The sequence below is a fragment of the Periplaneta americana genome, chromosome 7 (genome assembly GCF_040183065.1).
Source record: "Periplaneta americana isolate PAMFEO1 chromosome 7, P.americana_PAMFEO1_priV1, whole genome shotgun sequence".
Taxonomy (NCBI): domain Eukaryota; kingdom Metazoa; phylum Arthropoda; class Insecta; order Blattodea; family Blattidae; genus Periplaneta; species Periplaneta americana.
In genome coordinates this window covers 182,200,477-182,217,624 of record NC_091123.1, presented here as the reverse complement: position 1 = coordinate 182,217,624, position 17,148 = coordinate 182,200,477, and the positions used below count along the sequence as shown (strand labels likewise).

At 33.7% G+C, this 17,148-nt stretch overlaps 1 protein-coding gene across 1 annotated transcript in view; it reads left to right on the top strand.

Annotated features, from left to right (window-relative positions):
- Nucleotides 1-16,288, top strand: part of LOC138703817 (MAPK regulated corepressor interacting protein 2) — a 35,471-nt gene extending 19,183 nt beyond the window's left edge. Inside the window, exons 5-6 of the mRNA XM_069832023.1 lie at nt 5,338-5,394; nt 7,974-16,288. Coding sequence (XP_069688124.1) covers nt 5,338-5,394; nt 7,974-8,044 — 128 coding nt within the window. The 3' untranslated portion in view covers nt 8,045-16,288. The remainder of the gene's footprint in view (nt 1-5,337; nt 5,395-7,973) is intronic.
- Nucleotides 16,289-17,148: the final 860 nt, after the last annotated feature.

Below are 17,148 nucleotides of genomic sequence, written 5' to 3'. Positions count from 1 at the left end.
AATAACAATATTATCTTACGCAAGTTTTGTAGTTTTATATATAAATAATAGCCACCCCTCAGTAAATTATAGAAATGAAGATCTAATTTAAGATATTCTCTACTTATATAACCCCCAAAGTTTCACTTTCATATCATCAATATAGCATTCATATGTATAATTAATGAAAAATAGTCACATCATGGCATTAACTATAATATTTCATTTCTAATGGTAATAATGTCATCAAACCATCTCAAGTTTTGTAGATTTTAATATCCAATACACAGCTGTACTCAGAAAATTACACCGCAGAATCAGACCTGTAAATTATTTTGCAAGTCTTGAAGTTTTTAATAACCAATTGACTTTGAACTCATATGCTTGTAGAAACTGATAAAAATACGCATAGGTACCTATATTTTAAAATAAATTTACTTCCTATATAAGTCAAATATGTAGGAAATCGTTGATAATCTATGATTGTTAAAAACTACAGTTTTCGCATATGGTCCAGAATTTTGTATGTGCAGATATATCCAGGTTGTGCTTATGGAAGTAGCCATAGAGTAAACGGTTTACTTGATTTTGCTGTTGAAATGTGTACTTCATCCACCCACTTAAATCAGTCACTTCACTAATCAAAGAAAAGAATTTTATGCTCGACCTTGCCGAAATGTAGTAATTATACACCTGGTAGCAGCCCTTTAATGGACTTCATTAAAGTACACCTATTCATTAAAGTTCAGGTGTTCCACCAATCAGAAAACACCATTGTAACAATATGAAAGCGCAAGTATCGATTATTCTCGGATATGCAATCGAAAGACAACTAGCGAAACGTCACGGAGGCTGGAAATCCAATACTGTCGCAGCAGGTTATGTTCTGTTACTGTAATAATTAATTAGCGTTAATTGTAAATAATATTCAAATAAATTCAATTTGTCATCTCGTTTTTCAATGTCTAAATCAATTTCAAGGTTATATCAAGATTAATGTTTATTTTACTCTCTAGATTATATCAAGGTCAATGACATTTGTGTCTCGGAAAAAATCAATACTTTCGCGTCTGCGCACATCTCAAAATTTTCGAGATATTGCACAAGGTCAGTTCCGCTCCCCAGTCAGATAAGAATAACATGAATACTTATGAATAATTTCAAGTTAGAAATATGGTCGAGCATAAAAAGTCGTATGAAACTTGCCTATAATGGTAGTAATTAAGACGCTCGTATGAAAATTATGAAACTCGCTTGCGCTCGTTTCATAAACATACTCGCGTCTTAATTACTACCATTATAGGCTCGTTGCATAATGTACTATTATACAATGAATTATTTTGTAATGTACTTCATAATTTAACTTAAATGCTTAAATAAAATGCTGTTGTACCTCGCAGTTAAAAGCAATTCTATATTTACCTTGTGCAACAAATATAACAATATCAACCTCATTGTTACGGGAGAACTACTGACCCTGGCCTTCTTCCTCTTTTGCGTCATTATTTACCTCTCACCTTTCCAACGCTTCTGTTTATTCTGCATCAGTAATGTTAATGAAAACAAAGCCAGAAAGGTTCAACCCCTTTCTTTTGTAAAACAGCTCACCTTTACTTGGCACACTGCCATATTACTTCTGGCCATCTGCCTAGAATGCGACCTGATGGATGGGCACATGGGACCATGTAAATAGCTTCTTCCCCTCCTGTGCTTTCGAGAAATACTATTCATAGTCACGAGTTTGGTGCGTTGTAAGTTTGGAGTCGTATTTTACCACCTGACATCCCCTGTGTTCTTTAGTCAGTTTTTTTATGTCTCTGTTCTTTACGACAGATGTGTGATGTAACACAAAGTTGCTTAGAAGATTTCAGCGTGTGTGTTATTCTCTTTTCCTGGAAACAAATTCTGTTTTCAAAAAATTCTTACGAGTGTGCTGTGCATTAAATTAGTTTTTTAGGTAATTGAACTGTCGGCTGAAAAGTTTCCTCTATAGCAGTGAATATTTATGTCAAAACAAATTCATGCCGACAGGTGTGTAGGCAGTTTGTAGAGAAATTCCCCGATATTCGACCTCCAAATAGAGGTATACAATAGTTCGAAATCATGTCATTAGATTGAGAGAAACTGGATCGCTGAACTCAAAAATTCGTAGACCAAAATGAAGGGTTCTAACAGAAGCAAAACTTGATGATATTGGTACATCACTTGAATGTTCTCCTAATGAATCTTTACGTCGTGTTGCACAAGAAGTAGGCGCATCAAAAACTTCAGCCCATATGGCTACTAAACTTTTAAAATTAAAACCTTACAGAGTTAAGTTACTGTAGTTCAAGAATTAGGACCGTATAACAACGAAAGTCGAGTGAATTTCTGTAATTGGGTTTTACAAAACATTGTTGACGGTATTGTTTGTCCACATTTAATCATTTTTTCTGAAGAGGGATGGTTTCATTTACGTGGTTATGTGTGGTCACAGAACAATACATTCTGGTGCACAGAAAATCCGCGATTTACCGGTATTGAAATAAAATTACGATTGTGTGCATGCCATTAATTAATGAAAGTTGTATGAATGCAATATGCAGAGATTATGCATCTAAAATGCCACGTGTTACCTCGCACTCTACAGGCCTGCCCACATTCTTCGGATCAAGCGTGACTCGATTGAACTAAGTTTATTGTTGTTTATCGTTAGTAAAATAACATGTACAAAAATACAATCTTAGTTCTTCCCTGAAGGAGTAAAAACTCGTGCTTAGGGAGATATCTAAACACAAAGATAAACACAAACAAAGATAATTATTTGACACAAACTGGGTCAAGAAAAAAAAATTACAGGAATAAATTAAATTTAAAAATACAATTTCAATTTTAACAATTTAAGTCATACAAATACATATACATATTAAATCAATATATATTCTTTAAAAATTAAATTCCTAACTCTATTTTTGAAATTTCTGATATTAAAATTTTCCAAATTTGGGTATTTATGAATTATTTTATTGTATAACCTTGGACCAAAGTAGGTACCTTGGCTCAGAGCTGTGCTTGTGAAACACTTTGGTTCCTCTAGTCGTATAAAATCGGATCTTTTAGTTCCATATTTATGATGATACAATTTGAATTTATTACGATTTTTATGTATGAAGATTAATAAGGCAATATAATAAATCTGTTTAATTTTCAAAACATTAAAATCAGTAAACAAAAGCTCGGATGAGTAATCAATTGGTTTATTAAGGCATATTTTAATTATTCTTTTCTGAATAAGTATTAGTGGAGTGAGATTAGATATACATGCATGTCCCCACCCTAAAATTCCGTACTGGAGAATGGATTGAAATAAAGCTAAGTAAAATATTAATTGGTAAATATGACCGAAGTATAACAAAGAAATAAATTGTTTTACGTAATCTATTGCATAAGTATGTAATATGTTTATTCCATCGTAAGTGCCTCATTGATTTTTTTTTTCATTTTTTTTTTTTTTTTTTTAAATATGAACTTGTATTAAAGTTTTATTTTCAAGACACAAATTTTCAGTAAATCTTCCTTTTTAATCTTTCTTTGTGTTTTCATTTGTTTTCGTTCGTATATTCTTTTTTAATTATTTTTTGTCTCGTTATAAATGTAACCTGGTGCTGCAAAAGATAAAAGTGTATGTCTTTAGCATTTTTGATATTGAAGAAGCTTCTTTTACACTGACAATCAGCTTGTGTACAGCTTTGTGGTGAGATGGTCTATCTTTATGAATTCTCAGCTACTACAAGGACTAGTTTAGAGGTTTACATTGTTATATCTGCTGGTTGTAATTGTATTTTCATTAATTTTTTAACGTTTATGATTTTAATACCAAAAAACCGTAAGTAATGTCATTAATTTTAAGGGATTATTCTTTGAGATATTTAAAAAAAAATGTAATACAATTTAGTTTGTTTTTGCATCCTTTTCGAGAAAAAAAATTATTTTATATGAAACATTTCATAGCGTATTTCAGGAAAGCTATTGAATTAATTCCAAACATGCTCAATCAATTTAAGACAGCAGTGTATTATGATAATAAATGATTGAAATAAGTTTAGTTTTGTTCGTAAAATGTGCAGAAATTTGATCCGAACAAATGTAAGTTTTTGTTCTGCAAAGGAATTTTTAAACATTATTGCTTAGAGAGAGGCAGATATAGTGAGGGTCACATAAGAACAGTTCCTAAACAGAAAATATTGCCGTCTTGTCAGTGTTGCCAACTGCTACTAGATATCACACAATCCTACGTACTAAATGACTTATTTACTTACCGTACTTTGTTGGAAGGTTATTCTAAATAATTCAATAATTTGTAACATATTTTCGTAGGTAAACTATACGAGAAAGGGATCAACATGTCAAGTATTTTGTCTGGCAATACGAAATTCATTGATTTGACTAAACAATTGACTCACGAGACCTAACCTAAAAATGTATTTTGTTTTACCACGTGAAATTATTAGTACTAACTCCGAAAACTTGCTCGACTATAATCTTGAATTATAACCACAATGTAACACATAAAATAACTATTATGTATTAATATTAATACCGATATTAATTAATTATTAGTATGTTTCAAATTTCACTAGCTTCCAGTAACCGCTCAGAAAACTAGTACAATTTTAATTTCATGGAACTCCAGTAGTGACAAATATTGTCGATATTTTGTCTCAGCTGCCAACATACAAGTTACAAAATCACTACCACATGTAGTGTTTCTCAGTATCAAAATTCGAAACGAAGTTGGCAAAAGAAAATTCAACCTGCAAACTAGAAAATCACCATAATCCACTAGCTTATGTAGTAATGGGGGGAAAATAGTTAGGTTTCACCCTTAAGGTATGAAGTAAGCTGACCCGGACTATATACGTGTCATAGGTGAGCTGGTGTGCTCAAGACATCTGGTGAGAAAACGAGAAATGTAAACATAACACACACAATAGATTTTAAAGACCTCTCGGGAAATTTTACTTATTGTATGTAAGTTTACTGATTACCACTTTAAAGATGAAAGTGGGAGGGAACTATTTCAAAGGCCAAAACTAATTTTTTTTTTCAATAATTTATTTTCATAATACACTGCTCTCTTAAATTGAGTAGCATATTGGGAATTAAGTAAATGGCTTTCCCTAAACACGCTATGAAGAGTGTCGTTTAAAACAATTTTCATCTTGAAAAGAAAGCAAAATCAAGCAAAATTATATTAAACTTGTTCGAAATATCTCAAAGAATAAACACCTGAAATTAATCTCATGCTGTATACTCAAGATACAATTCCTACTTTAGTCCCTAAGCACATCAATTGAATTGAACAATTTTTAATTTCAGATACTCCTCACTGTATAGTATACCATAATGATGGTGAACCAAATGGAGTACTGCAAGGTATGTATTGTTTGAGTGTTTGCACAATGTTTTGTGGGTTGAATGCAGTAATAGTGAATCTACATTTTATTGTCACACATTATAGCAAAATTGTTCTGAAAATGAGCAGGTTAAAGTAGGTGGTAGATAAAGTATTTTTTGATAAATTTTTTTCAATAAAAGTAACGCAGAAAGGTAGGAATTCGTATATAAGATGTGTGCCTCATTTGCGTATTAATTATCTTTTTATGTATTATTTTGAAGGTTTAACTTTCGAGTTATTTCCCTTTTGAACTAGCTCATCGATATGTAGAGAGATAACTTAAACAATTTCTACTTTTAAAATCTGTGTATTAATTAACATAAGTATATATGCTAATAGGAAGACCCAAAAAATTGATAAAAGTTTATGAAAATAAATAACTTGACAATATGCATCTAGAATAGAAATGACTGGAAGAAAATCGTTGACAAGACCAAAACTTATATGAAGTTGTAGAGCTTAGATAAAAAGATATCTATACTAATAATAAATCTGTAGCCGAAATTTTTCCGGTAATTCTCGATTTTCCAAAAATATTTGGTCCTAACATATATAATTAACCACCCAGAAACCGAAAATCGCGTTTTGAAATTTTTGTTTGTATGTCTGTCTGTCTGTCTGTCTGTTTGGATGTTTGTTACCTTTTCATGCGATAATGGCTGAACCGATTTATATGAAAATTGGAATATAAATTAAGTTCGCTGTAACTTAGATTTTAGGCTATATGACATTCAAAATACGTTATTTAAAAGGGGGGTTATAAGGGGGCCTGAATTAAATAAATCAAAATATCTCGCTTATTATTGATTTTTGTGAAATATGTTACATAACACAAGTTTCTTTAAAAATGATTTCCGATAAGTTTTATTCCATGCAAAATTTTGATAGGATTGATATTTAATGAGATAAATGAGTTTTAAAATTAAAATAATGCCATCTAAGGCAGTGCAATGAAATAAGAAAAAATGACTTCGTCTATAAAGGACCTTGGACAACAACAATCGAAAGATATTAAACATGGCCTATAGAGAATGTTTCTGTGTTTGTATGAAGTAATATCGGATGCTAAATTAACCGATTTGTATAATTAATTATTATTTCACTATTGGAAACTGTGGTTTCTCTAGATGGACATAATGCTATAATGTTATTACAGTAACTTCTAAGTGAATCGAGAACAGGTAAGATTAAAATAACTTCTTATGCACAGAAAACTTAATAGGCTATTTTGTACATTCATTAAACTATGGTTGCTTGTAATAACAATTAAGAAACATGTTAAAGGAATTGTCATTGCACCAAATGAGTGTCTCTGGACCAAAATGATCGCATTTTAATTATTTAAATACAATTTAAATTGAGTAACATATTAAACGATTTATCCTTATATCAAACACGAATGTTCCCTGGATCAAATGTCCTATTTTAATTATGTAATTACTTTATATTTATTTCTAACAAGTGCATCGGAGCACACGGGTACGACTAATATTCTAATAATTTACTCAGTATTGTAACTTTAAACTAGAGGTGGAATACCTACTTTTAATAAGGTATAATACAGGGTGATCTGTTTACGAAGACATAAAATTAAAACGTGATAAAATGAGAACTGTTGCTATGTACTGTTAAATAATTTGTACATGTATTCTAGAAGAATGGGAGTTTTGTCCAAATTAGACCTCAATGTGCCCACAGTTCATATCCTGAAGCTAATTCCTCCCATGTGTGGTCTAACATCTCAGGGGTAACTTTGTCGAAAGCTGAGAAAATCTTTGCTCTGAAATCATGAATTCTACAGCACTCTCATAAATTTTATAGTATATTCCTATTACAAAAAAAGAGTAATTAGAATAATAGTAGGTGCCACTCTAGGGAATCTTGTAAGACTATTTTCAAAAAACTACAAATAATGCCCATGGCTTGTCAGTATATCTTTTCATTAATAATCTTCCTCGTATGTAATCGTGAAAACTTTGTAACTAATTCAACAGTTCATAGCATAAATACGCGTCAAAAAAATGACTTTCATACTCCATCGGCAAGTCTATCGTGCTATCAAAAAGGAGTGCGTTATATGGCAGTAAACATTTTTAATAGCCTCCCTATCAATATAAAAAATGAAACTCAAAACATAAAATTATTTAGGGCCAAATTAAAGAAGTACCTAATTTCTCACGCCTTCTATTCTGTAGGTGAATTCATGACATTCAATAACACTTCATGAAATTGATACTAAAACTTTGTGTTGTACTAGTAGACTATATTGTATGTAAATCTCTTGTGTATATATTTCATCTAGACTGTGACTATAAATTAAGACTTTATAATAGTATTAAGTTTTTTGACTTGTTCCATATTCTAGCTGTAAGCAATGTATGAATACCATGGAATGTTAATAAATACAATACGTCATACATATGATATGAATAATAAAAAAAAAAAAATCCCATATTAAAGTCCATTCAGTTGTTACTTGTCTGGAGAAAATAGTCTGAAATCATCATTGATATGTACTGTATATTAATATTGTTGCATTGATTTCTGCTTGTTTCAGACTTCAAACCTTTTGATCTGGAGTCCTGGTGGGGAAAGCGACTATTTAACACTATTACGAAGTCAATATAAAACTCAGAAAACTTCTCTCTCTCTTTCTCTCTCTCTCTATCTCTCTCTTACCTATCATCAAGTGAATCAAACCTGCAGGACCACTGATCCCCAAATCACGTGCAATGCAGCTCTCAATCCGTCTTAGAGAAGAAAATGGTGACTCATAAGGCCATGAACTCAATAACTACAAACTCCGAACTTCAGTTTGTTTAACTTTTTTGGGGGTGACTGTTTCTGCAGAACTATGAATTGAAGGTGTCAGCACCTTGGCAAAATAGATATTATTGTAAGATATGGCCGTAAGTCCATATTTAACAGGAAACCAGGATAGTCTGTCCTGATTTTCTGGATCCGTTAGCTATTCTGTGAATAAATGAAAACGAATAAAGTAATTTCTTTGCTGCCAATGCGTTAATTGTCACTGCAGGATAGCATCGGCACAGAGAAATTACTATAGAAGCATTTGCTCGATGTAATAGTGAACTACATCTTAGAATGTCTGCCTGTAGTAACAACCAACATCTTGTAGAGTTGGGCAATACGGTTCTTTTTTAGAAGTCGATTCCAACTATTCAATCATACATTACGAATCGATTCTAACGATTCGTTCACGATTCTTCCCTGTCTGTGATTCCAACTATTCTTTTGAATCGTCAACGGGTTCACGATTCTTCCCAGTCTGCGATTCCAACTATCTTTTGAATCGTCAACGAACGACTCACAGGACACTTTCCTTTGCAAACCACGGGTAGAACAAAAACGTTCTACATCTCTCGCATAGATGGCATAAGAGGCGAGACATTGGATTGTCTCTCTCTCATTGGCTGAACCATTCATCATGACCTTCATTAGTCTACAAAATTATTCAAGATAATTATAATTTGTCAACTGAACCTTATTATCAAGTACATTATTTGCATTACATCTCTATTTGGCTAGGTTCAGGTTCGTGTTCATTATTTTTCACACTTAACAAATGCAGTATTTTCATTTCACTCTCGCTTGGGAACATTCGGCACGGTTTGGAAATGTCCGCTCACAGGTTACATCAAACAAGTAAATAGAATCTTGGGTTACGATACCATGCCGATTCGTTACTATTCTTTTGAACGAATTTTCGTTGATACCACGAATTGATTCTTACGATTCTTTATTATTAGTCGTTCGAATGAACGATTTGTTCACGAATCGACTCAACTCTAACATCTTGGTTGATAACAGCAGACTCTGATGTAAAGCCTTCTCGATGGTAGGTGCTGCTGTCAGCCTCGGGGCTTACGATAAATTAATAATATTGAGGAACAAATTTTCAATGTGAACATTTAAAAGAAATAGAATCGTAACTCTAGTCGTACATAGCATTCTCTTCTGAGTCTGCAATAGCGTTTGCATCACATTGAAAATTTTAATCCTGTGATAATATTGTGTCTTCTTGTTCTACCAGTACTTTCAAGTTACTGGTAGATAAAATCATTTTTATGGAATATCACTAACAATGAAAAGACAGGAAACCCATTTTTTTTTGTAGGCAGATATGAGATAATTCGGCGAACTCCATTAGTAACTAGTTGTGAGATACTGTTTTCAGTATTTGATATCTTTTTTTTTTTTTTTTTTTTAAGGAAAAGTTGTAATGAGAGTTTGTCTGATATCTCTTACAAGGAGAGGACACGCTCTGAATATCACCGAATTAAATAAGATTTTGTGAGATGAAAGTACAAGACGTGCTGTTTAAAGTCATACCTGGTATGGGTGGCCAATGACCCCTCGTTTTGAAAATATTGGCTATTGTTTGTGACATACTTCCGTTAGGTGTCTAAAAGGAAAACATTAGACTGTGTAACGGCGTAGCCCATATGGTTGTATGCTGAGTTATCATCCAGGCAACCTGAGTTCGAATCCTAATGCCTTCTCATTTTTTTAAAGCTTGATATTATTATTATTATTATTATTATTATTATTATTATTATTATCATCATTTTAATTCACTTTCAGTTGTCAGCTCCTATATTCAAAGCCATGTTGAAATATGCGTGGTATGCATCAAAATTAATAAACGAATGAGAAGTGTTTGTGAATATGAAGGATGTCTGTTTCGCAGCAGAAGTGCGGAAAAATGTGTGTGACTGTGGACAACCTTCTTTCATTTGCTGTGCATGGTGCAGGAAATATATATATTTTGTGTGTTTTATGACATTTATCATAATGAATCGGGACACAATAAAGTGGAATGGCTGCTACAGAAACAGAACAGACGCCAGTGACACATCTTACCTGCCTACATAAGCAATATTTCCTTGTTTATCCTTTGCAATACAATGTTAGTTAATTATAATTTGTTTAAAACATGATGAAGCGTTCAATACATTGAGAAATATGATATATGTAAATAGATAACTGTGATCACAATATTAATCATTATTAAAAAAAAAATATATATAGGACCAGTTAAGATTCGAACTCAGATTGTCTGGATAACAACTCAGCATCCAACCATATGGGCTACGCTGTTACACAGTGTAATGCTTCCCTATTATGCACCTAACGGAAGTATGTCACAAACAATAGCCAATATTTTCAAAACGAGGGGTCATTGGCCACCCATACCAGGTATGACTTTAAACAGTACGTCTTGTACTTTCATCTCACACAATCCTATTCCATTCGGTGATATATAGAGCATGTCCTCTCCTTGTTAGCCAAATTTGTTTTTATATGGACTGCAGAAAATTTATCTTTCTGCTGCAAATGTCATTCCAATTAATGTTTTGGAAAACGAAACTAATTTTTCTTCCCCCTTTATTGGTTTGGTAAAGGGTGACTGATCTGGCTGCTGAAATCTTGTAGTAATATTATAATTAAGGATGCCAATATGACTTCCGTGTTAATTGAAGTATGTTATTGGATTACTTAATTGTTTGAATGTATAGATCTTGTATTCAAGATGATGTACGAAAGCATATTATACCCATAATACACACCTAAGCTAGCCACTAAACAATTTCTTTTCATACTTTCTTACATTCTTAAACGTTACTTGCTGTCGGTGGAAGATTTATATGTTTGTCTAGCTAAAAATTTATTGTAGACATTAAATAGTTGTTAAAATTGTATTATTACAGTACTAGATTTTGTGGAGAATTGGTTAGAAGGGATCTACATTTCTGGATTTTGAATAGTGTTTCAACTATTATTTACGTAATAATTATATCTAAAAGTGTTGCATGAAATGCAAAATATAACAAAAAAAAAAATCCTTGCTAAAAGAAATGGTACGCCTGAGTTGCCAAGCTTTTTTACGAAATTGCTATACCCGTCATTCTCATTGCAGTAAACAGGTTAAATGATGACGTAATTATATTTTATGAATTGAATTTTGCTGAAATTGTGTTCTGTCTGGAAATCACATTCAAGAACATTATTTGGCATGTTTTGTTTTCTCTTGTTTTCTGCAGACATTTCTATTGGAATTTTACTAAATGAGTTACGTCAGAAGTAAATGTCAATTTCCAGTTCTGCTACACTTCAACAAAGAACATTATTTTTACTAAAATAAACCCATATGTTTATATAATGAATGGAGAACTTCCATTACATAATTCGAAAATGGTGACAATATTAATGTAAATTAGAGAAAACAAAATCAAAATGCATTATACTACAAAATTAAGAATTTATTTTATATTTTTACACCAAACTGTTATATGACGTCAAAGATGAATGTCCTCCAGTATTTATTTTGCATTGTGATTTCTTTATATTTCCAATATTCGTCACACAAGTAATAATTTCTTCCTGGTTCCAACGTGGAAAATGGGAAGTTACTTTCTACGTCTGTAGAACTTAATCACATATGTTGCATGTACAAACATCACTCTATAAAGTGTCGTCTTTGAATATTAATATTTGCACCAAATACCTTACTATAATAATACCGGACAGCTGTATACTAGCAGCATTGATGTGAGTGCGAAATATCGCGGACCTGACATCTAGTGGAGCAGCGTGGAATTACGTCCACAAATACAAATATTAACATAGTGGGATTCGGACTATTGTTCAAAACGTGAGTTACTAATGTGGAACAATATATGAAACACTTACGAAATGTTGAATAATATTTAATATAAAATTATCTTATATCAAAACTGCATATTATGAGAAATATTGCATACTTCATATAACTTTCCGTAATTAATTGTTATATATTTTTTCTTTGATTTAATGAGACAAAATCAGTTCTGACATTAGGAATGAATTTACAATAATGCTTTATATACGCATTGCTGACAACTGCAAAGATAAAATTGATAGTACTGATGTTTCTAATAATTAGTAAAGCCATGTGGACAACAATAAAACTTAATTTGATATAACCTTAAAATTTCCGATACATTTTAACTTCTATTCATTTATTAGGTCTAAATAAAAAAGCCAATTTGTATTTTTCTATCAACACAAAGACGAAGGAATTAGGCCTACTAAAGAATGTTGTTGACTCACGTTTTATGATCCCTCGGAAATCGAAAGTACGATTTGGAGCAATTTGTAATGCTGTAATTGTAGCAATTATAAACATCACATAATATATACCCTGACATTTTAACACAGCACTAATTAATAAAACTATTAACTAGCCCAGCAACAATATACATTGCAGTTGATTACAGCTTGTTTCGCGAGTATCGCCCACCGGCTGCCTAGGTAGCAGCACCAGCGTCGTTTGTGCACTGTCCGGTATTATTATAGTAAGGTATTTGTTTGCACCTTTAATATTTGTTTGTTACTGTGTATAATTTTCTCTTTGGTGTAGTGTTTATATTTGAAAATATTGATAGAATATTCTAACAACAAAATTATGGTATTCTAATGACGTCATTCTACGTATTTTAATCCTATTATGTGAAGTTTATGTAAGTAATATGTCTCTTCTTTGAACTCAACTTGGAATTTGGATTTTGTGAGGTGATGGCTAACAGTTTGAAACATTGTTAATTATAGTACTGAAATTTAAGTGGCTTGCTTTGGTAGTGTGAGCAATTGGTAATAATGTGGTGTTTAATTGTTAGGTTGCTGTGGTTATGAGGTTTGCAATTAATTAGTGTTTGATACATTCATTGGCTCAGTTTCATATACCTATATAAAATGAATCGTCGATTCTGTGGTAACTCTGGTTACAACTGTAATATGCCTTTAGTGAAATGCGAGATATATTACTTATGACCAGAAATTTGATTGATTCATCAATAATGAAAAGTGGACCTGCAGGAAATACTGTATGTTCCTTCTGGGCCTTAATGGGCTGAAAAGACTTGCGTATTAATTAGTAATTAACAGATAGCATTTTATGACATTTTCATTGATTACGAAACAATAGTGATGCAGGTAGTAGTAACTTTGATACTGACATAATTTGGTATTTAAAAAGTATTGGTGATAAATTTCTAATTCGCTGTGTAGAAGAATTTTTGTTGTCATGAAAGATTTTATTTTTTGTACTTTAGAATCTGAAGTGTGCCAAAACTGTACTCCCTGCTTATGGCGTAAGTATTTTAAGATATAACTCAGTTTTGGCATTAGAAATTAACAATACGACTTTAGACTAAATATACAATGTATTCTTGTACTTATTCAGTATATGTAGAAGTCTCTATTCATATCTATTTATACTGATTCTCCTATTGATGAAGGATAATTTTAATGAAGTTGATACTAGCGTTCTTTATTGGATGTAGAGGATTTTGTTTCTTCAGGGCACACAGTTTACTTTCTGCTTAATTTATTCCCTGTTTCAATGATTTCACTACAGTGAAACCTCTCATTTACGGACATCAAAGGAACGTAACGATATGTCCGCATCTGGGAGGTGTCCTTTATTGGGAGGGAGACTCCCCAATCTAACAGTAAATTTATAGTATGTGTTATCTATCCCTTCACGCTTTAAGTGAGCGAGTGCGAATCCGATCTAAAACGAGAGGACCCCAAGATCTGGCTGCTGGACAGAAGTTTCGAGTGGCACTACCTGGCTGCAGACTTCACGCAGTACTTCCGCATGATGCTGGTACACCAGGGTCTGCCCCAGTGGCAGTTCAAATTCACGCCCATGGACCTAACACCGTGGGCTGAGCAAATGTTCGTGTTGATCGCACCGCATCTGCTCCAATCTGATGTGAATAACCCACTCACACAGAGCGTGGACTAGTGTGACATGCCGTATAACCACCTCGACCCTGCGGTCTTAATTGAACTAATTTATTTCCAATTAATTCAATTAATTTTAAATTACTCTTGATTTATTGCAATGTAATCTATTTTGATTAATTAATTTTATTTCATTGATTTAAAAAAAAATGAAATGTATTACTGTAGTTTAATTCTAAATACAGTATACTGTACTACAGTAAATTCTTTGCAATTTTGAACTATAGTAGATAAGACCGAAAAAGGAAAATACAGTACTGTGCCATGCAATTTTATTCTATGTCTACAGTTATGCAGTACTGTAATTTACAGTTTACAACTTAAACATTACGTTCAGGTGCCATGTCTCTCGAAACAGAACAACTGATAGAAGTGAAGAGAATAATCCCACTAACACAATCATGTGTCGAATACAATTGAAGACATTATTACAAAAACAACCCTTGTCAAAATTGCTATTTTTCAGGAGAACAATAAAAATAAATAGAACAACATAACTCGGCTGTTCCCGTACAACTGGTGTTTATCCTTGTGGCTATTGCATCTGACATGGGCCATTTTTTGAGTCTATAAACATTTGAAATAGTAGCAAATGTATCCTTAACTCAATTTCATTAGAAGTGACTATGGCTGTTTTTGTAATAATGTCTTCAGTTTCACGATCGCTGAGTCCACACCTGTGGAGTAACGGTCAGTGCGTCTGGCTGCGAAACCAGGTGGCCCGGGTTCGAATCCCGGTCGGGGCAAGTTACCTGGTTGAGGTTTTTCCGGGGTTTTCCCTCAACCCAATACGAGCAAATGCTGGGTAACTTTCGGTGCTGGACCCCGGACTCATTTCACCGACATTATCACCTTCATATCATTCAGACGCTAAATAACCTAGATGTTGATACAGCATCGTAAAATAACCCAATAAAAAAGAAAATAAATAAAAATAAAAACGATCGCGGAAACCTTGGACCCATCAGACAGGTTAAATTTTATGACTTTGTTTTATCCTCCAGCTTCCAGTTAACAAGGGGTAGCCAGCTGGGCTAGTGGTAGCCTACGAGACTCTTATTGTCTTCTTTCATGTTAAGGGATTTCTGTACAGTTCTCAAAACTAAATTTTCCATTTTTGTAACACATTAGGTCTTCAAATCCAAGTTCTTCTGCAATCAGGAGGTAAAGCAAGCTTTAGGACTGTGAAACAGCTGTCCATGTCCATAAAAAAAAATAAATAAAATAAAGGTATCCCTGTAACATGCCATGAAGGCACTTGGGGGCATGGAGGTAGAGCCCCATGCTTTCCATGACCTCGGCACTAGAATGAGGTGGTGTGGTCGGCACCACACTCTGGCCGCCTTTTACCCCCGGGAAAGACCCGGTACTCAATTTTATAGGAGGCTGTGTGAATCTCAGGGCCGTTCTGAAAGTTTGGCAACGAGAAAAAATCCTGTCACCACCTGGGATCCAACCCCGGACCTTCCAGTCTGTAGCCAGCTGGTGTCCGTAAACGAGAGTTAAATTTATCATTATTTCTATATTATTTCAGTTGGGACATAAAAATCTGTCCGCATATGAGGAGTGTCCGTATCTTCGGGGTGTCCATAAGGAGAGGTTTCACTGTATATAAATTTCAGCCATAGAAATGTATTTAAATGAAAACTGCTTGCTCAGTTTAAAACATGACTAATGAGTGATTTACTAGTTTCTTGCAAGTTTTGTATTTGGACCAAATGTATAAGAATGTAAGATTACTTTAGCAGTTATACAATAACCCATAGCACAGCCACCTGATCATTATGCACTGTGATACTAGTGAACGTAGTCAGCTACAGCGTGTGGGCCGCCGCTGCCCCTGTGCACACTGCTGGCAGTGGAAATGGACTTACTTTCCCAGCACAGTACTTTGCACTGTACTGTTTTATAGGAACAGTATTTTTGCTGTAGCATAGCGAAAAATAGTTGTATATAAATTTAGACTGAACAATACGGCAAAGTTGTTTTGTTTTTGTTATTTGTAGTTTATTAAAAATTACTAGACAAATAAATTGCATACTGTTGTTGCTGTTGCAAATATTTAAAATGATTGTTTTTCTCTTCTTATAGTGATTGATCCTGGATTTTAAAATACAGGGCTACTACAAAGGCTTTACCCGATTCCATAGCCTTGTATTATGAAAAGTATGAGACATACATTATTGAAAGTTATACCAATAAAAAGAGAAACTCGTCAAGTTTTTGGTCCATCAACTGCTACAAGTGCTCGATGTGACCTCCTCAACAAACATCCACTCGGTAGTCTAACTCCTGCCACACCCGCTGGAGCATATCACGATCAACTCTAGCCACTGCCGCACGGATCCGGTTATTAAGTTCTTCAAGATTAACTGGCAAAGGAGGTACATACACTTGATCTTTGACAAACCCCCATAGAAAAAAATCACAGGGAGTCAGATCTGGCGACCGAGGAGGCCAACGGAGAACACACCAATCGTTGTTAGAAGCCCGTCCACACCATCGCTGTGGTAGATGCTCATTAAGATACTCATGCACTTCCAGATGGAAATGTGGTGGAGCCCATCTTGTTGAAATAAAAACCATGGTTTATCCTCATGTAACTGAGGCATCAACCACATCAACAGGCTTCTAACAACGATCGGTGTGTTCTCCGTTGGCCTCCTCGGTCGCCAGATCTGACTCCCTGTGATTTTTTTCTAAGGGGGTTTGTCAAAGATCAAGTGTATGTACCTCCTTTGCCAGTTAATCTTGAAGAACTTAATAACCGGACCCGTGCGGCAGTGGCTAGAGTTGATCGTGATATGCTCCAGCGGGTGTGGCAGGAGTTAGACTACAGAGTGGATGTTTGTCGAGGAGGTCACATCGAGCACTTGTAGCAATTGATGGACCAAAAACTTGATGAGTTTCTCTTTTTATTG